General features: G+C 44.3%; 1 protein-coding gene across 1 annotated transcript in view; it reads right to left on the minus strand.

Moving 5' to 3' along the window:
- CACNA1B (calcium voltage-gated channel subunit alpha1 B) overlaps window positions 1-23,233 on the minus strand; it is a 172,555-nt gene that overhangs the window by 129,925 nt on the left and 19,397 nt on the right. Inside the window, exons 4-5 of the mRNA XM_027104122.1 lie at window positions 2,604-2,695; window positions 737-889 (exon numbers count right to left, since the gene is read on the minus strand). Coding sequence (XP_026959923.1) covers window positions 737-889; window positions 2,604-2,695 — 245 coding nt within the window. The remainder of the gene's footprint in view (window positions 1-736; window positions 890-2,603; window positions 2,696-23,233) is intronic.

Here is a 23,233-nt window from a genome sequence, read left to right on the forward strand (position 1 = left end):
TACGTTAACTTCTGAAGGTCAGAAATGTCATCTCCAAAAAACGTTAAGGGGTTTGTGAAAAATAATCATTTTATTCAATATTATAGTTGTAGAAATGAAGTATATTTTCTTTAAGGAATAAAAAAAAGAAAATGCCACTTAACGTCGTCGGTGTGTCAGTAACAGGCCAGCAGGAAAACATACTGATAAGCTTGTCTCTGATACCAGGAAAGCATTCTAGTCCAAGCTACGTTTTCACTAGATGTTTCTTTTCTGCTGCTTTTCATCCTATCAGAGGACTGGTACAGCCTTTAAGTCTTCGCCAACAGGAGCAGATTCAGTATCCGCCAATCTCCTCTCGCCCCCTCTGCACCCAGCGCTCCTCACGCCAGCCTTTCACACTTACTGCTCCTCGTAACTGGACCGTCTGGCAGGCGACCGCACAGGCCCCCCCTCACGGCACTCAGATGGCTGTCCAGTTGTCACCTTGGCAGAGAGGCCTCCCCAGGCCACGCTCTGTGAAGCAGGCCCCCAAATGACTCTACTGCAAGTACCTTTCTTGTTTCCCTCCTAGAAGTTACTACAATCTGACATTATTTTATGTGTTTGTGTTTATCTTGTCTGGGTCCACCTCCTTCGTCTGGCATCTGGAGGGCACCCCCACCCCCCGCCCGCCAGGGCCCAGAACACTGCATCTCTCCAGGATGAATGAGTCTGTGGTCCTCATCTGGGTCTGAGGAGCGCTGCTAGGCCTCACCTGTACTGTTGGGGAAACAGGCCTTGTGGAATTTGCCCATGTAGAACTCGAGGCCAATGATGGCAAACATGAGGATGGCGAAGAAGAGAAGCAGCCCGATCTGTAGGAGCGGAACCATGGCCTTCATGATGGACTTGAGCACCACCTGCAGACCTGGGGCCAGAGCAGGCAAAGCAGGCAGGTCAGAGAGCACAGTGGGCAGAGCGGGCAGTGGGCTGGGGGCGTGGACAGAACAGCAAGAGCCTGGGCGGGCAGGGCTGAGCATCCTGGGCAAGGTGTTGAGCAATGAGTATCCACGAGGCCAAAGGACAGAGCTGGGCCCTCAAAGCGGGGGCAGAGCAGGGAGTGGAGGGGAAGCAAGAAGTCTTGAGGGAAGGGGGACAGAGCAGGGAGTGCCTGCGTGGGGCAGAGCTGAGAGTCCTTGGGGAGGGGCACAAAGCACAGGGTCTCGGGGCAGGGGGAGTGGACTGAGCACTGTCCCAGTTCAAGGGAGGAGCAGCGTGTGGCGGTGTCAGCATGAAGTTCTGGTGAGATCTTGAGTCTATGCAGGTCTCAGGGTGGAGCAACAGCAGAGAGTCCTGAGAGGAAAGATGAGGGAATCCTCGGAGCTGAGAGCAGGGGATCATGGGAGGGAAAAGCAGGGGATCCTGGGAACTAAGAGCAGGGGATGCTGGGAGGGAAGAGCAGGGGATCCTGACAGAGAAAAGCAAGGGATTCTGGGAGAGAAAAGCAAGAGATCCTGGGAACTAAGAGCGGGGGATCAAGGGAGGGAAGAACAGGGAATGCTGGGAACTAAGCAGGGGATGCTGGGAGAGAAGAACAGGAAATCCTGGGAATTAAGACCAGGAGATCCTGAGAGGGAAGAACAGGGGATCCTGGGAGGGAAAAGCAGGGGATCCTGGGAACTAGGAGCAGGGGATACTGGGAGGGAAGAGCAGGGGATCCTGGGAGGGACAAGCAAGGGATCCTGGGAGGGAAAAGCAGGGGATCCTGGGAACTAAGAGCAGGGGATACTGGGAGGGACAAGCAAGGGATCCTGGGAACTAAGAGCAGGGGTTCCTGACAGACCCACCCCTCAGGGAAAGTAAAGCAGGGGGCCTACTCCTAGGGAGTGTTTTACCACTGACTGTGGGGCATGAGTATGTCCAGACCAGAGGAACTGGGCAGAAGAGGCTGAACCCCAGTGTCCCCACTTCCAGCTTCACCCCAGCTCCTGGGTACAGGCCTGAGCCTTTGCCTGGCAGAGTCTTAGGGCAGAACACGGAGCCAGCCAGCGGTCTTCCCTGCAGTGGGCTCGGGCGACACAGCCTCAGGGCCCTGCCACCCAGGCTCTGAGGGAAACCCAAACTTCCACTGGCTTGGAGGAACACGGGCACAGGCGGTGCCCGGCTCTCGAGGTAGCCTGGCCACCCCCTGCCCTCGCGTGGCCTCTTGAGCAGCCCAGCCCCGGAGCATGTCTTAACCAGGTCACAGGTCCCAACAGCCCTGCCCAGCCTGAGCCAAGACAGGTGGTCCTTTGCAGCCTCTGCATGTGTTCTCAGGCATCCTGCCCCACCACCTTGGTCGATCTCTCACCTGCCCTTTAACCACAGAAAAAGCAGCAAAGAGCTGGAAGTACAGCAGGGTGTGTGAGGAGGATCAAAGCTTCCACGTAGGGAAGCCAAGTTACCCTCTGGGTTTTCACGGAGTTGGGAGAGACTGGAGAAGGGCCGCTCCTCCCTTCTTCGTGCCTGGTTCCCCGGGGTCAAGGGCAGCGAGCTCAGAGTCACCAAAGGGCCCACTGTTAGGGCCTAACTGGCCATGACAGGGGTTGGGAGAGAGGTCAGTGTCCAGGTAGGCTGGGCCTGATTGCTTTTGCCAGACTCACTTGGAATCCCAGACACCAGCTTCAGGGGCCTCAGCACACGCACAGCCCGCAGGGTTCGCAGGTCAAAGTCAGTGCCAGCTGTGGCGAGGATCCTGGCAGGAACAAAGACAAGGGGGAAGTGAGGGCTTCCGCATGGAGTTGAGAAGAGGGCACGCCCCTCCCACCACCCATGTCCTGTCTTCCAAGAGCAGTGACACCTTCGTGCCTGTGTCCCCCGCTGTCCAAGCACGGGGGTGGGGGTCGGGGGCGGCGTACTAGGCAGGGAAGGCCAGGAACTGAATTCAGACGTCCTCGCCAGCAATGTTAGGAATGGCTTTTACCAGCATAACCAACCCTCCAGGCATCACCCCGAGAGGACACTTGGTCTCTGGTCCCTGGCCAGGCCTTGAATCTGTCCTTGAATTGAGTCCAAGCCTGAACCATGTCCCCAAGCAACCCCAACTGCACTCCAAGCTGCCTCATGACAGGTGGTGATAGCAGGAGCGGGAGTAGAATGGAACTTGAGGGACTTCTGAACAGATGCCACATGACCTATTCCTCACTTTACCACAGGAGAACACAGGAACAAACAGTGGGGAAAGTGAATAGAGGGCTCAGAGGACTCCCTTAGCGTAAGAACATACCCCAACGTCTCCCATCTTAAAACAAAACAGAAAATTCCGTATCTGCCTCCAACCCCAGCACATTTCTCTGCTCCCTTCACTCCAAAGCTCATTGAAAGTGTCAGTCCTTGGCCTCCCCACTGCCTTACCTTTCTGCCTCTCTTTAGCTTTGCCCAACTATGTTCTCACCCGCACCATTCCACTGAAATGTTTTGTCAAGGCTTCTCACCAATTGCAATGGTTAAGTCTCCTGCTATAAATGGTTTCTTCTCTTGCCCATTGGTCAATTCTCTCATTTTCCTCTTAACATCCTGGGAGTCTCTTCTAGGTCTTCTTTGCAAGCTTTGCCCCCTCTACCAGACTGAAAAATTAGATGCCTCAAGGCTCACACCATATAGGATCTGCCCAACAGCTTTGAACACCACAGTATGCTTATTACTCCCGATTTACACCTTTAACTCAAGTCTGGGACTTTGGGCTCATATATCCATCCAACTGCCTTTTTTACCATTTCCACTTGGATAGCAAAAAAAGCATATCAAACATTAATAAAACTAAAGAATTCTTTTTACAACTTTAATGTAAATATTAAAACACGTACTTTTTTAAGTTCAGAGTTGTTACACGATGGTGACTAGAGAACTTTTTATTCTTTCTCTCAATCTTGCTCCTTCCCCAGTATTCCCCCCTCTCTGTGAACAGCACTAGTCAAGTGTTTCATAAGCCAAAACCAAGACTTCATACCTGACTCCTCTCTCTCTTACACTCCACATCCAATTCACTAACAATCCTGTTGGCTCTACCTTTAAAATGCACCCTGGATGCTTGGTGAAAAAGGATTGTGGTCCCCCTACTCTAAATACATAGCAGCAAGGAATAAAATTAGAGATGCAGCTGGGGTAAAAAATAAGATAAAATGGTCAGGGGAGAAGAAAAGAAGGGCAACGAGACAATCTATACAAACCAAAATTCCATAGCATGTGAGAAAATCCAATACTAAGAGTGATATTCAACTACTAAAATCAACTATTGAAAGATTAATTTTGTTCAGATGAAATAAAAAAATTATGAAACAAAAATAGGCAGAAACAGGTAGATATTCTAAAAACTAGCTAGAAGTTTTGGAAATAAACAAATAGTTATTAAAATATTATCAATAATAATAATCATACTCTAGGCTGGAGACATAGTTGGAGTGTATTAATGGTTTAGGAAATAGTACTAAGGAATCACTCACAGACATTGGAAAGACAAAGAAAAAAAATGAAAGACAAATTAAGCGATATGGAGGTTAGATCATACATCTAACACACATCAAATGTACGTTCCAGAAAAAGAGAATAGAGGGAACGTGGTGAAGAGCAACATTTGAAAAGATAACAGATGAGAAATTTCCAGAATTAAAGATTTGCTTTCTCAAATTTAAAGTGCATTACAAGGTACCAATCACGTAAATAAAATACATCCAACTAGAAATGGTGTGAGGAACTGCAGAATATCAAGCATAAAAAGGAAGTATTAAAGGCTACGAAAGAGAAAAGATAAAATATCTAGGGGAAAAAAGAATAGTTAAAAGGAGAGAAAACTTAACCTCAGAAAAAAAAAAAAAATATGCTAGAAGACAATTAAGTAATACCTCCAAAAAGCAGCAGGAAAATAATCGACATCTTAGAACTTTATATCCAGCTAAACTGTCAATAAAGAGTGAGGGCAAAATAAACATTTTCAGAGATAAAATAAGTCATCACCCCAGATCTTCAGTAAAACATGGTAACTGAACCTAAAGGGAAAGCACAGTATACAACAGCAATGGTAGGCACAGAAATTTTTTAAATAGTTAAATGTAATTAATCGTTGATTTTTAAAACTATGGTGTCCAATTTTTCATTATTTTCTACATGCAAAACTAACAGCCTAGGCAATAATAAAAATATTTACAGAAGGGGTTGTTCCGTGTGCAGTTGCATCAAATTATGTTATAGAGGCTAAATCACTCTTCATTGTATTAGGTCAGAGGACGGCAAGCATTTTCTGAAAAGGGCCATTAGTAAATATTTAGGCTTTGTGAGTCATAGAATCTCTGTCACAACCACTCAACTCCATCGTTGTAGCATAAAAGCAGATACTATGTCAATGAATGGGCAAGGCTGTGTTCCAGCCTTTATAAGCACAGGTTGCCAGACAGATGAGCTATAATTTTCTGTCCTCTGTGTTAGACAAATGTATAGTTATGAATATATATTTAAAATGTTAAGGATATCCAGTAAATGGATAGAAATACAGTCTATTTCAAAACCATCAGAGGTGGGCTTCCCTGGTGGCGCGGTGGTTGAGAGTCCGCCTGCCGATGCAGGGGACGCGGGTTCGTGCCCCGGTCCGGGAAGATCCCACATGCCGCGGAGCGGCTGGGCCCGTGAGCCATGGCCACTGAGCCTGCGCGTCCGGAGCCTGTGCTCCGCAACGGGAGAGGCCACAACAGTGAGAGCCCCGCGTACCGAAAAAAAAAAAAAAAAACCATCAGAGGTGAAAAAGGTATGTAGGGAACAGGTAATATAGAATATTTTGTCACACTACAAAAGTCAGGAAAAGACTCCCCCAAAACAAAGAAATAATATAAAGAGGAAAAAAAAATAAGATATTAGGCGTAAGTCCAAACACACAAGTAATAATAAGAAATATAAATGAATTTTCATTTCCTATTAAATCATACATGATTAGATTGGAGCTTTTGAAAATCCAACTTTCAAAAAGTTGCCACCTACAAAAGCCATACCTGAAAAAAAATACAGAAATGTTGAAAATAAACAGATTTTTTAAAAGAATATACTAAGTAAATGCTACAGAAAAGGAAGTTGGTATATAACACTAAAGACAAAATATAATTTAAAGCAAAAAAACAATCCTAAGGCTAAAGAGAGATATAATGCATAATACTGAAAGCAAAATTACACCAAGGAATATGATCATCATTAATTTTTATGCACCCAAACCTCATAAATTCAAAACAGATAAAGAAAAAGAATGAGAACTCCTCCAACATAGTGGAAGGTCCTCACAAAGCTCTCATCAGAACCTGAAAGACTAAACACCAAAATTTAGTAAGGCTGAACAAGATCAAGACAGAATTAGCACCTTGATCCATCTTATTGTTCTAATCTTCTATATCTTTCATATATTACCTTTATCTACCTACCTATCTATCATCTATCTATCTATCATATATAATCTATTTTCCTAACAAAATGTGTTCCTAACAAATAGAAAATATATACTTTTAGGAGTACATGGGAATAGCTTTGAAAATATCCTACATCACAAAAGAAGCCTCAGCAAATTTCAAAAACTTAGTAACATATATTATCGTACTTCTCCAATTAAATAAGAATACTACTATAAAACCACATTTAAAAAAACTTGCATTATAGAAACCTTCAAAATGCACAACTAAATAACTCATTAATTAAAGACATTACCAAATATTTAGAACTCATCAACAACAAATATACTACATATTATATGTGTGAGGTTCAGTCCAAGTGATGCCTTAGGGGAAATTTATAAACTTAACTGATTTTATTTTTTTAAAGATTAAAAATAAATAAACCAAGTATTGCTGTGTCTCAACAATCTTAAAAAAGAATAGCAGGGTAAATTTAGAGAAAATAGAAAAATGGAAATAATAAAGAGTAGACATGGTGAAAATAGAAAATAGAGAAATAATAGAAAGCTGAATCTTTGAAAGTTTAATCAAATGAACAAGCTTCTGCCAAGAATAATCAAGAAAAAGAGAGTGTACAATGCATACAAAAGATACATATACAAATAAACATAGTATAGGCATGCATGCACACATGTACACTTATACATTTGTGTGTGCATACATGTGTACACACATGCACAGGAAAGTATAAAAATACAGGGAACACAACTACAGACAGGAGAGGTTTTTAGAATCACAAGAGAATATTATTAACAATTTTATGCCAATAGATGCTAAAACTTTGAGGAAATGGATATATCCTCTTGAAAAGCAAGTTACCAAAAGTGACAGAAGTAGAAAACCTGAATAAACCATGAACAATTGTATTAGTTTTCTATTTTGTAAAAACCTACCACAAATGTAGTGACTTGAAATCGCACCCGTTTATTAGCTCACAGTTCTGTGGGCACATCGTGGCTAAATTCTCTGCTGCAGGTCTCGGGAACAGCCAGCTGCATCCTCGTCCGGAAGCTAAACTAGGGAAAGTGATGCTTTCCAGCCCCTTCAGGTTGTCTGCAGAGTTCCCTTCCTTGCAGTAGGAATGGAGTCCCTTTGCCTTGCTGTCAGCCGGGGACTTCTCTTAGCCCCTGGAGGCCACTCTCAGATCCTGGCCCCTCAACAGTCCCTCTCACACTTCTAAACTCTCTGACTATAGGAAGAGCCCAGTCCCTTTAAAGGGATCACCTGATGAGATCAGTCCCACCCAAATAATCTCCCTTTTGGTTAACTCAGAGTCAACTGATTCATAACCTAACCACAGGAGTGATATCTCATCATACCCACAGGATCTGCCTGCACTCAAGGGGATGTGGCTGTACAGGTGGGCAGGCAGGGGACCAGAATCTTGGACCATTTACAAGAATTAATTTGGATTCAGTTTTCCTCTGCCAGAATATCAGATCCAGACAATTTTACAAGTATGTTCTTACAAACATTCAGAGAACAGAAAATTCTGTGTTATACAAACTGTTTTAGAGAATAAAAATACAAGAAAAGCTCCCAACTCGTTTTATGATGCTGGTATAATCTTGACATCAAGACTGGAACCATCCAATAAAGATGTTTAAAAAAAAAAAAGACTGGAACCATAATTCAAAAAGATACATGCACCCCAGTGTTCATAGCAGCATTATTTACGATAGCCAAGACATGAAGGCAACCATGGACAGATGAGTGGATAAAGAAGATGCGGTATATTTATACAATGGAATATTACTCAGCTATAAAAAAAGAATGAAATAATTCCATTTGCAGCAACATGGATGGACCCAGAGATAATCATACTAAGTGAAGTAAACCAGACAGAGAAATACAAATATCATATGATACTGCTTATATGTGGAATCTAAAAAAATGATACAAATGAACTTACATACAAAACGGAAATAGACCCACAGACATAGAAAACAAACCTATGGTTACCAAAGGGGAAAGGTGGGGGAAGGATAAATTAGAAGTTTGAGATTAACATATACGCACTACTATATATAAAACAGATAGCCAACAAAGACCTACGGTTTAGCACAGGGAACTATACTCAGTATTTTGCAATAACCTATAAGGGAAAAGATTCTGATAAAAATAGATATATATGTATGTATAACTGAATCACTTTGCTGTACACCTGAAACTAACACAACATTGTAAATCAACTATACTTCAATTAAAAAAATTTTTTTAAAGACTGGAAAAGGGGGCTTCCCTGGTGGCGCAGTTGAGAGTCCGCCTGCCGATGCGGGGGACGTGGGTTCGTGCCCCGGTCCGGGAGGATCCCACATGCCGCGGAGCCGCTGGGCCCATGAGCCATGGCCGCTGGGCCTGCGCGTCCGGAGCCTGTGCTCCGCAACGGGAGAGGTCACGGCAGTGAGAGGCCCGCGTACCACAAAAAAAAAAAAAAAAAAGACTGGAAAAGGGCAAGAAAAATTTATACACATCTCAATTATGAACACAAATTTTAAATAAAATATTAGAGTAAATCGAATTCAAAGGTACATATGTTAAGAGTTTATAATGGCCAACTGAGTTGTCAAAGGAACATAAGAATAATTCAATAGTAGAATAACTATTAATGTAATCCACCACATGGAAAATCAATATAAAAACCATATAATCATGTTAAAATTTTCAGAAAAATTATTTGATAACATTTCAGTATCATTCATGATAAAGAGAATTAGGAACAGGAAATTCCTTAAAGTGACAATAGGTATCTACTAAAAACCATTAGGAGCATTTCTCTTTAAATTCAGGGATAACACAAATATACCATTTATATCATATGGAGGCCCTAGCCAAGGCAAAAAGACAAGAAAAAGAAAAAAAAAGTTTAGAAAGGAGGAAACAAACTGTCTTATTCACAGATAATGTGATTTCTACATAGAAAATCCAAAAGCATATACAGTACAGCAAAACTAGTAGAATTAGAAAGTTCAGCAAGGTTATGAAATACCAAACACATATACAAAAATAAATTGTTTTCATTTACTATTAGAAAATGCAAATTTTAAAAGCTCTTATTCTAATGGGTATGGGATTCCTTCCTGGGGTAATGAAAACGTTCTAAAATTAGTGGTGATGGTTGTACAACTCTATGACTACACTGAAAATCACTGAATTGTATACTTTAAAAGTATGAATTTTATAGTATGTGAATTACATCTCGATAAGGCTGACATAAAATATTGTTTATAATAGCAACAAAATCTATAAAGTATCTAGGAATAAGCTCAATAAAATAAGTGCAATATCTTGATAATAAAAGTCATAAAACATTCATGAAGAGCAAAGAGATAATAGAGATGAACCGTATTAATAGATGAGACAATTCAACATTTTTATATGTCCCTTTCCCCAAATTAGCCCACAAATTCAATGAAATTCCAATAAAAATCTCAACAGATCTTATATGTAGAAAATCCTAAATTTGTAGAAAATCCACCAAAAATTACCAGAACTAATGAATTCAGTAAAGTTTCAGGATATAAAGTCAACACAAAAAAATAGGTTGTATTCTATATACTTACAATGAACAACCAACAAAGGATATTTTTTAAAAATCCATTTATAATAGCATCAAAAAGAATAAAATATTTAAGAATAAAATTAAGGAGGTGACAGACTTGTACCCTGAAAACTACAAAACACTGGTGAAGGAAATTAAAGAACACTAAACAAACAGGAAGGCATCCCATGTTCATGGATTGGAAAACAATATTGTTAAGATGTCAATACCCAAAGCAATCTACAGATTCAATGCAATACCGACCAAAATTCCGAAGAGATTTTTTGCAGAAATAGCAAAACTCATCCTAGAATTCATACGGACTCTCAAGGGACTCTGGATAGTCAGAACGATAGAATAATAACCCAGAAACGAAGTCTTACATACACAGTCAATTGATTTTCAACAAGAATGCCAAAACCATTCAAAGAGGAAAAGACAGTCTTTTCACCAAATTGTGCTGGAAAAACTAGATGTTCACATGCAAAAATATTAAGTTGGACCCGTATCTCATGCAATATACAAAAAGCAACACAAAATGGATCAAAGTTCTACATGTAAGACCTTAAACTATAATACTCAAAAGAAAATACAAGAGAAAATCTTCATGACATTGAATTTGGCAATGATTTCTTGGAAATGACACCAAAAGCCTGAGCAATAAAAGAAAAAATACAAAAATTGGACTTCATCAAAATTTTACAAAACTTTTGTACATCAAAGGACACTATCAACAGCGTGAAAAGACAAGCTACAGAATATGGGATAAAGTATTCACAAGCCATATATCTAATAAGGGATTAATATCCAGAATATATTAAGAACTCCTACAACTCAACAACAATAAAAACCCAATTTAAAAACAGGCAAAGGACTTGAATGTATATTTCTTCAAAAAAGATATACAAATGGCCATTAAGCACATGAAAAGGTGCTCAACATCACTAATTATTAGGGAAATGCAAATCAAAACTATAATAAGAGGGCTTCCCTGGTGGCGCAGTGGTTGAGAGTCCGCCTGCCGATGCAGGGGACACGGGCTCGTGCCCCGGTCCGGGAAGATCCCACATGCCGCGGAGCGGCTGGGCCCGTGAGCCATGGCCGCTGAGCCTGCGCGTCCGGAGCCTGTGCTCCGCAACGGGAGAGGCCACAACGGTGAGAGGCCCGCGTACCGCAAAAACAAAGCAACAACAACAAAAAACTATAATAAGATACCAATCACACCCATTAGGATGATTATTATTATAAAAAAAAAAGGAAAATAACAGTGTTGGCAAGGATGTGAAGAAAGAAAAACCCTTGTGCATTGCTGATGGGAATGTAAAGTGGTGCAGCTGCTGTGGAAAACAGCACAGCGATTCCTCAAAAAGGTGAACATAAAATTACCACACGATCCAGCAATTCCACTCTTGGGTATATATCCAGAAGAAATGAAACAAGGTCTCAAAGAGATTTATTTGTTACACCCAGGATCATAACAGCAGTATTCACAACAGCTGAAACATAGAAGGAACACAAGTGTCCATCAGTGGATGAACGAAGAAGCAAATGATGGTATATACAAACACTGGAATACTATTCAGCTTAAAAAGGAAGGAAATTCTAATACACAATGCAACTTAGATGAACCCTGAAGACAGTACACTAAATGCAATAGGCCAGTCACAGAAACGGCACATACTGTAGGACTCTACTTTTACGAGATACTTAGAGTAGTCAAAATCGTAGAGACAGAAAGCAGAATGGTGGTTCTCAGGGTCTGAGGGGAGGGAGAGATGGGGGTTGTTGTTTAATGAGGACAGAGTTTCATATATGAAAGATGAAAAGAGCCGTGGAGATGGACGGAGCTGATAGCTACCCAACATTATGAATGTATTTAATACCGCTGAACTGCACACTTAAAAGTGATTAAGATGCTCGATTTTATGTTATGTGTATTTTGCCACAATTTTTAAAGTTGGAAAATAAAAGTAGGCCTCAGTGCAGAAAGCAAACCTCAAAACTTTGGAGAAACAAAACAAAAAGACATGAGAACAGTTCTATGACTAGGAGTTAAGGAAGGGTTTCTGAAGAACACATAAAAATGGCAAACCATAAAGTGGCACACTGATAAATCTGACTACAATAAAATTGAAACTATACTACAAAAGCTATAGAGAAAGTGAAAAGAAAATGACACTTGCAATGCAAAAAGCTGACAGAACTGGTTTCCGGAATACATAAAGAATTCCTATACATTCAGATGAAAAGTACACATAACCTATATGAAAAATAAGCAAATTACAAAAGAGAAAAGATGTTCAAAACCACCGGCAATCAGGGAAATTCAAATTAAACTAACAAAGAGAGACCATTCCACATCCTGTTTAGCAAACAGTGTTACAGCTGGTGATGCCGAACAGCGGCTCTGCTGGTGGAAGAGAAAACTGTAGAATCGTTCCGGAGAGCATTTCGCCACCTCTAGGAAATTTTTAAATGAACATATGGACTAGACTGGCCTCCCAAACGTTTGCAGAAATGTACACAGGCATGTTAGTTGTGGCACTGTCTTTAATAGTGAAAGACAGGAATCACCTACTGCTCATCGCACAGAGAGAGAAAACATGAATGTGGTCCATGCATACAATGGAACATCACTGCAGTAAAATATGATGAGCACGTGAAATTAAATAAACTACACGTATTAACATGGAAATGCTTAAAGCAATGTGAAGGGGTAAAAAGGCAAGTTGTGAAACAATTATGTATCTAGGTTTAAATGCATATACACACTCAAACAATTAAAACCATGCAAACAAGACTGCATATTATTTATCAATAGGGACATATTTAGTACAAGTTGGAAGCCCTCCCCCCAACACACATGCACTGGATAATGAACACAAATCAGGATAGTTGTTGCCACCAAAAGGTGAAAGAGAAGGACAGATAAAGAAAGGAGAATTTGGTTGAGGGATTGTAATCAGAAGACTTCAACTGTATCTAATGTTTTATTTCTCTAAGACAAATCTCCACAGCTAAGAGCCCATTTACAGGGAGGTGTGAGGGAGGGGAACACACATTTTAAAACAACACCCGGGCATGCTGCCCGCAAAAGACAGAAACAATCCGGACGGTGAAGGGCACTGGAGAAGCTCCACGGCCACTCCCAGGAGGAGACAAATCACACAGAAAGAAAAGCCATCCCTCCCTCCGCCTATGACTTCCTGTCTCCCAGGCATCATGACATTCACAGGGTTGTCACAACCCTGACATGTCAGTAAAATGACCTGAGAGGTCACGCCATTGGCAGACACGTGCGATACAGAAACTCGTTTTGCCATGGCATTGTTGTCACGGGCCTGTGGGACAGGAAAACAACTTTTTGTTTTTTAATGAAGAATACAAAAGTTTTCAGACCCAGGCAGGAATGTCTACAGTCGTAAGAACCATAAAAACACAAGATTTACCCAACTGATGAAAGCAGCCCCATGGAGTAAATCACAACCTAACTACAGCCACTGGGGCGAGACGCTGTGAGTGAGGTCCTGCCACAAGCTAACTACAGCCACTGGGGCTGGAGACCCTGTGAGTGAGAGGTCCTGCCACGACACCAGTGCTCAGGGAAGGGGCCGTCCTCATTCTGCCTGGGAAAGCTTTCCGAGGAGGCCACCCGGGAGCCACCAGGGAAGGAAATTCAGTTTCATTTGTTCTAAGATGACAGTTTCCTTAGTGGATCAGCAATATTAAACTCCTAGGAAGAATCAGAATTAAATACAGAAATGTTTATGAAAATCAAACCTTCTGTGTTAACAGTACAGTGTTAGGATTAAAAGAATTTATCAGAACACATTAACACGCTAAACAGGGCTGCGTTTAGCATCACATTAGCCCTGTGATTCTAATTTTTAAATGTAATGGAAGAATTGATTTAGACGTGTGATTTTTTTTTTTTTTTTTTTTTTTTTTTTTTTTGCGGTACGCGGGCCTCTCACTGTTGTGGCCTCTCCCGTTGCGGAGCACAGGCTCAGCAGCCATGGCTCATGGGCCCAGCCGCTCCGCGGCATGTGGGATCTTCCCGGACCGGGGCATGAACCCGTGTCCCCTGCATCAACCACTGCGCCACCAGGGAAGCCCTAGACGTGTGATTTTAAGTTGAAAACTTCATAAGTTTGTAAACAGTATTGCAACATTTAAGCAAATGTATGAATCACCATGTTTACACTCTAATTAGCTGGATATACAGAACTTAAGTACTTAGGAAAGTCCAGTTACAATAAATTTATAAATGAAATATTAAATGTTTTACATTAAGCTTATGAAATGGAATAAAAACCCTACTTAGAGTCTCCTTTAAAGTGATTGTTAAAAATTGCAAAATGTATAAATATAATTTTTCATAAGCTGAATCTAAAAACAGTTAATATTTTTTCCAGTTTTATTGAGAAACAACTGACATACGTCACTATAAATGTTTACGGCATACAGCATGGTGGTTTGATTTACATATATTGCGAAATTATTACCGCAACAGGCTTAGTTAACATCCATTATCTCATCTAGATACAATGAAAAAAAAGAAAAAACATCTCCTCCTTGTGATGAGAACTCTTCGGATCTACTGTCTCCGCAGCTTTCCTGTAGATCATATCCAGTGTGAGCCACGGTCACCACGCCGCGTATCACATCCCCAGGGCTTATGCATCTTGTAAATTGTATGTTTGTACCTTCTGACCATTTTCCTCCAGTTCCCCCTCCCCGACCCCATATCCCCACTCTGGGAACCACAAATCTGACCTCCTTTCCTATGAGTTTGGTGGGTTGTGTTTCTTTTAGATTCCACATATAAGTACAGTATTTGTCTATCTCTGTCTGACTCATTTCACTTAGCATAATGCCTTCAACATCCATCCATGTTGTCACAAACTGAATCTAAAGTTTATTTAAAGGAATTACATTTTTGGATTTGTCATGTTAATAAACTGAATGATGATTTTTAGAAATTAAAAATTTTCTATGCACAAAATCCACTCTCAAGAGTACCAACAAACCCACATGTATCATGAAGGATTTCCTTTTAAATCATAAATCTCATTTAATCTTATATCAAGAGTTCTGGCTAACATAACAGAATATGAATAAGACATAAGGGAAGGAATAGATAAAATAAGTATTTCTGGAAGATAATGATAAAACTCCCAGGAACTTGGTCGAGAGCAGAGTTTCTCAAAGCACCATCCCAGGACCAGCAGCGGGTGTGAACTCTGGGCCCCGCCCACCGGCCCTCGGAGGGTGGGCCCGGCACCAGGATTGAGGGAAGCCCTGCAGGTGATTCTGACACCCACTCAAGTTGTGCGGGCCGCTGGTCAGGAACATCACCCTGAACCCCTTCCTGCAGGTTTGCAAGTCTCACCCTCCCCCCGCCGACTTCCACAGAGGACAGAAAGCAGAGAAAAGTACAGCACAAGAGCAATTATAGAAAAACAACAACCTTTGGATATTGTCATCACAGTGCGGAGAAATCGGGGCTGGAAAAAAAACAAAACTTGGCTGCAAGCTCACCATCAATCAGCAAACAGAGACCAGCGCAAGTCGCCTCAGAGTGGCCTGCAGGGGCCAAGCCCAGGAGCACGACGAGAGCGCAAATTCCCCAAAGCCGAAGTGGGACCAAACGTGGCCAGTCGGAAATCTAATGAAACAAAACTGCTCAACCACAATGGCCTCACACACAAACCACTGAGGAATAACTTTAAAATGTGAGTGACCGGGACTTCCCTGGTGGCTCAGTGGTTAAGAATCCACCTGCCAATGCAGGGGACACGGGTTCGAGCCCTGGTCCAGGAAGATCCCACATGCCATGGAGCAACTAAGCCCGTGCACCACAACTACTGAGCCTGCACTCTAGAGCCCGCGAGCCACAACTACTGAGCCTGCATGCCGCAACTACTGAAGCCCGCACGCCTAGAGCCCGTGCTCTGCAACAAGAGAAGCCACCGCAATGAGAAGCCGAGTAGCCCCCGCCCAAAGCCTGCGAACCGCAACGAAGAGTAGCTCCCGCTCGCTGCAACTAGAGAAAACCCACAAGCAGCAACAAAGACCCAACGCAGCCAATAAATAAATAAATAATTAACTAACTAATTTTTTTAAAAAAAATGTGAGTGACCTACACCAAGAAAACTACAAGACTTTATTTACCTAGAGGGGAGCGTCGAACACATGTTAAGATACATGCTACTCCTGGATGGGCAGAAAAACATGGATTTTGATTCTCCACAAATTGACTTAGAGATTCTCAATAATTGAAACAACCTCCCAAAAGGAATTCTTTGGACTACAGCAACATGATTTCAGAGTTACCTGGAAAATTAAATAGGCAAAAAAATTAAGAAATATTCAGAAAAGAAGAGCAAAGAGAGAAGGTTTTGTTTCATGAGATACTGAAATGCCACTTTGAGCTCAACAGCTAGACCACAGGCCAGATGGGTTCAAATCAAAGCAGAAGCAGCACGTGTCACACACAAAAGCACTTAAATATGTGACAAAGGAAGCATAACCAAGTGACAGGAGAGTGAAGAACTTTTTAATATGATTTATTGTCGTCCAACTTCTAGGCATCTCTCCCAAGGAAATAATCAGAGGTGTGGCACAGGTGTATGTGTGTATTTTGGTCTTTTCTATAAAAGCAAAATTGGAGATAACTTAAATGCTCAACAATAAGGGGGTGACTGGGGTCAGTCCACACGGCAGAAGAACCGTGTCTTCAGCACATGCTCAGTCGTGGAGGATGCTCAGACACCAGGCCCCTGTGTGCAGGGTGCCCGCTGGGGACCCCTCGCATGGCATCGTGGGCAACCCTGCCCAGCTGACGAGGCAGCCTGCTCCTACGCCCCTGGTGTATGATACCAACTGTGTATTTTAAAAACTTACGCATAGAAAAGGCTCGGAAGGAAGTAGCTCAAAATATTAATAGTGGTTATCTCAGGACGGTGGGATTCTGGGCCATTGTTTTTACTCTTTCCAATATGAGCATTTTAAAGTGAGAAAATCAATATATTTTATTTATACAGAAAAGGAAAACGTGTACCCTCCATTGACATTTTTAAAAATAATAAAATAACTTGGAGGTACTTTAATTAAAGATGTTATATTAACAACAATAACAAAAGGGTAATTATAGCATACATCCTACTACTTCCTAGACCTAAGACTTTGGTGACTACTATTCCCAAAGTCTTAGGCTCTAGGAAATCCTGGAAAGCGAGGCAGGAGGTCAGCCTTGCAGGGAGGGCAGGGCTGGCTTAGGGCTGGGGGCCTTCCTTCTCAGCCCACACCCAGCAAGGCTCCTGGTAGGAAGTACGTGCTCAATAAATGTTAGTGAAGAAGCCCTGACGTTTCCAAAACTAAACGGCAAAGAATCCACACAAATAACTCATAAAAGTAAACACAATTCAGTAACGTGCAAACACATCCAAACCATCAGTCACCGAAACGAAAGATGAAACAGCAACAAGTGTAAGTGGACTTTACACCCGATACATTAGCGAGAGCTTTAGAAACGTAACCCCCAGTGGTGGTGAAGTTGATATTGAACTAATGATTTAAATAGAACTAGTGGGAATGTAAACTAATGCGTCCCACTTGTAAAACAACTTGGCAAAATAAAATGCCATGAAACGTCTAAACACTTTCAGTCAGTCTGCTCTAGGAATCTGCCCCATCAAAATAATGAAAAATTCAGAAACCAAGTTACAAAGATAGACATCACACTATTGAGATCAAAACCCCATGTAGAGGGACTTCCCTGGGGCCGCAGTGGTTAAGAATCCGCCTGCCAATGCAGGGGACATGGGTTTGAGCTCTGGTCCAGAAGGGTCCCACATGCCGCGGAGCAACTAAGCCCGCGTGCCACAGCTATTGAGCCTGCGCTCTAGAGCCCGCGAGCCACAACTACTGAGCCCGCATGCCACAGCTACTGAAGCCCACGCACCTAGAGCTCGTGCTCCGCAACAAGAGAAGCCACTGCAGTGAGAAGCCCGCGCACTGCAACGGAGCAGCCCCCGCTCACCGCAACTAGAGAAAGTCTGTGTGCAGCAACGAAGACCCAACACAGCCAAAAATAAATGAATGAATGAATAAATTAATTAATTAATTAATTAACTAATTAATTAAGAATAATTTTAAAAACTCATGTAGAACCATCTTCGTGTGCAATGACAGTGGAACCCTGGGTGCTCATTACACATAATAACACATCGCATCGGACCTAATGTGTTTGTGAAATAACGTTAAAAGAAACAGATGAACCGATTCATGGATGAACCCTAGAAACACTGTACTAAGTGAAAGGTGCCAGACACAAAGGGCCACACATTGCATGATGGCATCACATTCAGTGTCCAGACAGACTCGTTTACAGGGACAAACAGGAGATGAGTGATTACTGGGGCCGGTGGGGAGGGGCATCGGGGCGTGACTACGAATGGGAAGGCGTTTCTTTCTCGGGGAGATGGAAATGCTCTAAAATTAGGTTGTAGTGATGGTTGCACAACTCTGAGATCATACTAAAAAATCACTGAATTGTACGCTATAAAAGGATGAATATTATGGTACGTGAATTCTACCTCAATACGCTGTTATATAAAAAAAAGGGTAAAATGCAAGTTTTATGCAAATTATGGTAACAACTACTTAAAATATGCAGGGACTCAGGCCCCAGAGCACACACTCACCCAGCTAGTGACTACTGTAGCCCAACCCCCAGGCCCAGGTCACCCCGGCACATGGAGCAACACGGCGTAAAGACATGGCCGGGACTTGGGGACACACAGGCGCGTGGCACATGCTCAGACACACAGCCCCACGGTACCCAAGCGCCCAGTGTGGACAGCAGGAGCCACGGACACACTGCCTGGACCACAGATACCAGGCCCACACAGCGCAGACACATCAGCCAGTCCCTGTGTGGAGTCCCACCCGCACGGGCACCTGAGTTTGGGGGTGCTCCCGGCCACGTGGGGTGGGGAGAGGTGGCAACACCCGCTGCAGTGCTGGCCTGGGGCCCTGACCCTGACCCGGGCACCCCCCACCCGCCCAGAGTCTGGGGTCTCGGCTGGGTCTTTGTAGCCGCATATGGAACATACTGGCTAGAAGGTCACCCTGCCTTTCAACGTCTGTTTTACGATGGGGGTGGGGGTCATCCTCTGCCCTTCCCCCGGCCAAGCCGGGAGCTCCCCCTGAGGCTCCCAGTCCATCCAGTCAGCAAAGGGGCAGAGACACCCAGGACACCCTCAGTCTGGACTGCGGGCCCCGCACAACTGCTACTGGTGGCCCTCTGACTCTCAAAAACACCTCAGTTTGGGCAACAAATCAGCGAGAAGCGCCTGGGGTGCAGGGGCCACTCGACCCCTTGAGATGCTGTGGCCCCCGCAGTGGTGGCTCTGGCTCCAAGCTGGCTGAGCTGAGCACGGTCCCGACCCTGCTGGGGCCCCAGGAGGGACGCGTTTCAGGGGTGTCGCTCAGCCCCTTTCAGGGAGCTCGCCCTGCCGAGCAGGGGGCTGGGGTGCCATGTCCTCTCCACCCAGACGTGAGCACCCCGGGCTCCACAGGGCTTGCCTGGGAGGACCTCAGCCCTGGAACACCAGACCCAGGACCCTGGAGCAGGTGGCCGGGGTTTAAGTCCAAGCCTGGGTCTTCTTGGTCACAGGGAGCCTGCCCGGTCCCTCACCTGAGACATGGAAGCGCCAGCGTGAGGGTCCCGTGGCTACGGCGACGCTGCTACGAGATGACACTCAGGAGATGCGCCCGGCAGCATCAGGACCCACCAGCACTCAGTGGCAGGGACAGCAGCAGCAGCATCCCCGGGGACTGTTACTATCGTCATGGAGGGGGGCCGGGGGGGCGCTCCACGGGAAGCCAGCAGCACCTGCTCGCCCCAGTCCTGGCTCCCGCTGGGCAGGTGCCGAGTCCCCCGGTCAGGCCCAGGGGGACACGGGAGCTGAGGGCAGACTCATGGCAGGGGAAGCACCATCTCCAGGAACTGCTTTGTCACTGACTTTCCAGGTGCTGGCTCTTGCCCAGGAGGCTGCTGGCTGTTGCCATGGCGACAGCCTGTGGGTCTCAGCCAAAGATGCCTCAGCCTCCTCCATCCTCCCCACCCCACCCCCCAGCCTGGGCTGAGCATGAAGCGCAGGCCCCCTGCACTAGAGGCCCTGAGCCTGCTCCAAACCCCAGAGACCCCAGGCAGGGCTGAAGAAGGGCCAGGCCTGGCATGTGCGGGCCGCCATGCCAGAGAACATGACATTCACATCTCATTCAAATAACAACATCATGGGCTGTCTACCACGTGCCAGGGACTCTCGGAGGTCAGCACCATTAGCCCCACCATACAGAGGAAGAAACTGAGGTTCAGACAGCACATCCACGGGTCCAGGCTCACAACCCAAGAGGTGGAGCTGGGACATGGCCCAGTGCCTCGTGCCCCACATGGTTACACACAGTGACACACTGACTCACGCTGAGGTCAGCCTCACACGCAACAGACGTTGTCATAGTCACTGCCCAAAGCACAGCAAGTCCAGCCACATGTGATCACCCTCCCCAGCCTAAACAGGGCTACAAGACAGGTGGGGACCACACAGAGTGGACAGAAAGGGTTCCAGGCCACCAGCTTCTCTGGGGCACAGTGGGTGACCATCGTAGGGATGCTCTACAGCCCCTCCCTGACCATCAGCACCCCCAATCTGTGCTGGGAAAAGATGTCCCCCAGGTGGATACTGTGCCCTTAGACTGCCTGAAGTGCTCTGTCCAGCTGGAAACAGGCCTACTACTTTGGTCAAGTGCAGCAAAGCTCCGACCAGCGAGGTCACTGTGACCCAGGACACTCACTCGCCGCAGCCATGGAAACCCCAGGAGGAGATGCCTCCAGGTCACTGCCATCAGACCCCTCTTTTTTTTTTTTTTTTTGCGGTACGCGGGCCTCTCACTGGTGTGGCCTCTCCCGTTGCGGAGCACAGGCTCTGGACGCGCAGGCTCAGCGGCCATGGCTCACGGGCCCAGCCGCCCCACGGCATGTGGGATCCTCCCGGACCGGGGCACGAACCCGCGTCCCCTGCATCGGCACGTGGACTCTCAACCACTGCGCCACCAGGGAAGCCCCAGACCCCTCTTTTTAGGGTCAATTTTACTCCTCCTGCATATCCTGAGGGTCAGGGTAGCTAGTGGTTTGGACTTCGGCTCAGTCTAGCTGGAATCCTTACTGGTTCCTGCAGAACAAATTTCTGAGCTTCCTCAGCCTCCAGTCTGTAAAGTGGGAGTGTTACCCCCTCCCTGCAGTAATGAGGGGTCCTGCCAATGAAGGTCGAGTAGGGAACTGGGACTTCCACCCCATGTAGAAGTCACAAGGCAGAAGACCCCTGCCTCTTATGGGTCAGGATCAGAGACTCAGCTAACACAGGGTTAAATAAGATCCAGAGTCTCAGAAAAACATGTGGAAACGTCCAGGTTTCAATCAAAACTCATGCATCAAAAAGCCAGGAAGATCTCAAACTGAACGAAAAAGACCATCAGTAGATTCCAACACTAAGATAATGGAGATATTAAAATTATCTGACAAAGATTCTGCAGCAGTGATAAAACTGCTTCCACAAACAATTGCAAACATGTTTGAAACAAACCAAAAAAATAGAAAGTATCATGAACGATGTAAAGGATCAAATGAAACTTTTATAACTGAAACTACAATCACCAATATAAAAAGCTAAGAGGATGGGCTCGACAGCAGAAGAGAGGGAACAGAGGAAAGAGTCAATGAACTGAATAACAGTACAGTGTGAACGTGAACGACAGAGAGAAACTAGGCTGAAAGATGGAGGAGGAGCAGCGGGGGGAGGGGAAGTAGAAGAAGAGAAGGCGGGGAGGAGGGAGCCTCAAGGACCTATTGAGTGACTCCCAAACAAAATAAACTCAAAGATATCCACAAAATACCTCATAGTCAAACTTCTGAAAACTAAAAACAAAATCTTTTTTGTTTGTTTTTGTTTTTGCGGTACACGGTCCTCTCACTGTTGTGGCCTCTCCCGTTGCGGAGCACAGGCTCCGGACGCACAGGCTCAGCGGCCACGGCTCACGGGCCCAGCCGCTCCGCGGCACGTGGAATCTTCCCGGACCGGGGCACGAACCCGTGTCCCCTGCATCGGCAGGCGGACTCTCAACCACCGCGCCACCAGGGAAGCCCAGAAAAAATCTTGATTGTGACAATTAGAAATTTTTAAATGGAATAAATTAGGTGATAATGGAATTATTTTCTTAGGTATGATAATGTTATTATAGCTACATAGGCCAGTACCCTTATTCTTAGAACACTAGGGATGATACTTCATAATACCTACAACTTTTAAATGGCACAGCAAAATATATAATACAGGAAGGAAAAAGATTGCAAAAGTAAAATTTATTGAATTTAGGTGGAACATATACGGTGTTCATTGTACTACCCAACTGTCCTCTGAAAACTTTCATAATAGAAGTGGAGATATATATATATATGAATATATATATGAACATATATATGAATATATATATATATATTCAGAAGAGCCAGAGAAACACATCCCTATAAGGGAAAATAATTCAAAGGACAGTGAATTTCTCATCATAAATCATGGAGTTCAGAAGGAAGTAGCACAATATTTTCAAATGCTGAAAGACAAGAAGTGTGAACCTAGACACCAGTACCCAGCAAAAATATCTTTCGGGAATGAAGGAGAAATCAGGATATTCTCAGATGAAGAAATACTAAGAGAATTTGTCCCAGCAAACCTATTTTCAAAGAGTGACTTTAAAAAGTTCTCTAAATAAAAAGAATATGATGAAAAAAAGGAATCATTGACCATAAGGAAGGAAGGAGAATGGAAAGAATAAAAATAAGGGTAAATATCAATACAATACAGTTTCCTAAATTATGTTTTCTAAACTATGCTTCTGGTTGAAACAAAAATTATAGCACACTCTGATGCAGTTCTAAATACATGTAGAGGGGCTCCCCTGGTGGCGCAGTGGATAAGAATCCACCTGCCAATGCAGGGTACACGGGTTCAAGCCCTGGTCCGGGAAGATCCCACATGCTGCAGAGCAACTAAGCCCATGCGCCACAACTACTGAGCCTGAGCTCTAGAGCCTGCGAGCCACAACTACTGAGCCTGCGTGCCACAGCTACTGAAGCCCGTGTGCCTAGAGCCCATGCTCCGCAACAAGAGAAGCCACCACAATGAGAAGCCCACACACCGCAACG

Source organism: Aethalodelphis obliquidens, unplaced genomic scaffold (genome assembly GCF_003676395.1).
Source record: "Aethalodelphis obliquidens isolate GAN/ISIS:26980383/991018 unplaced genomic scaffold, ASM367639v1 scaffold7, whole genome shotgun sequence".
NCBI classification, from domain to species: domain Eukaryota; kingdom Metazoa; phylum Chordata; class Mammalia; order Artiodactyla; family Delphinidae; genus Aethalodelphis; species Aethalodelphis obliquidens.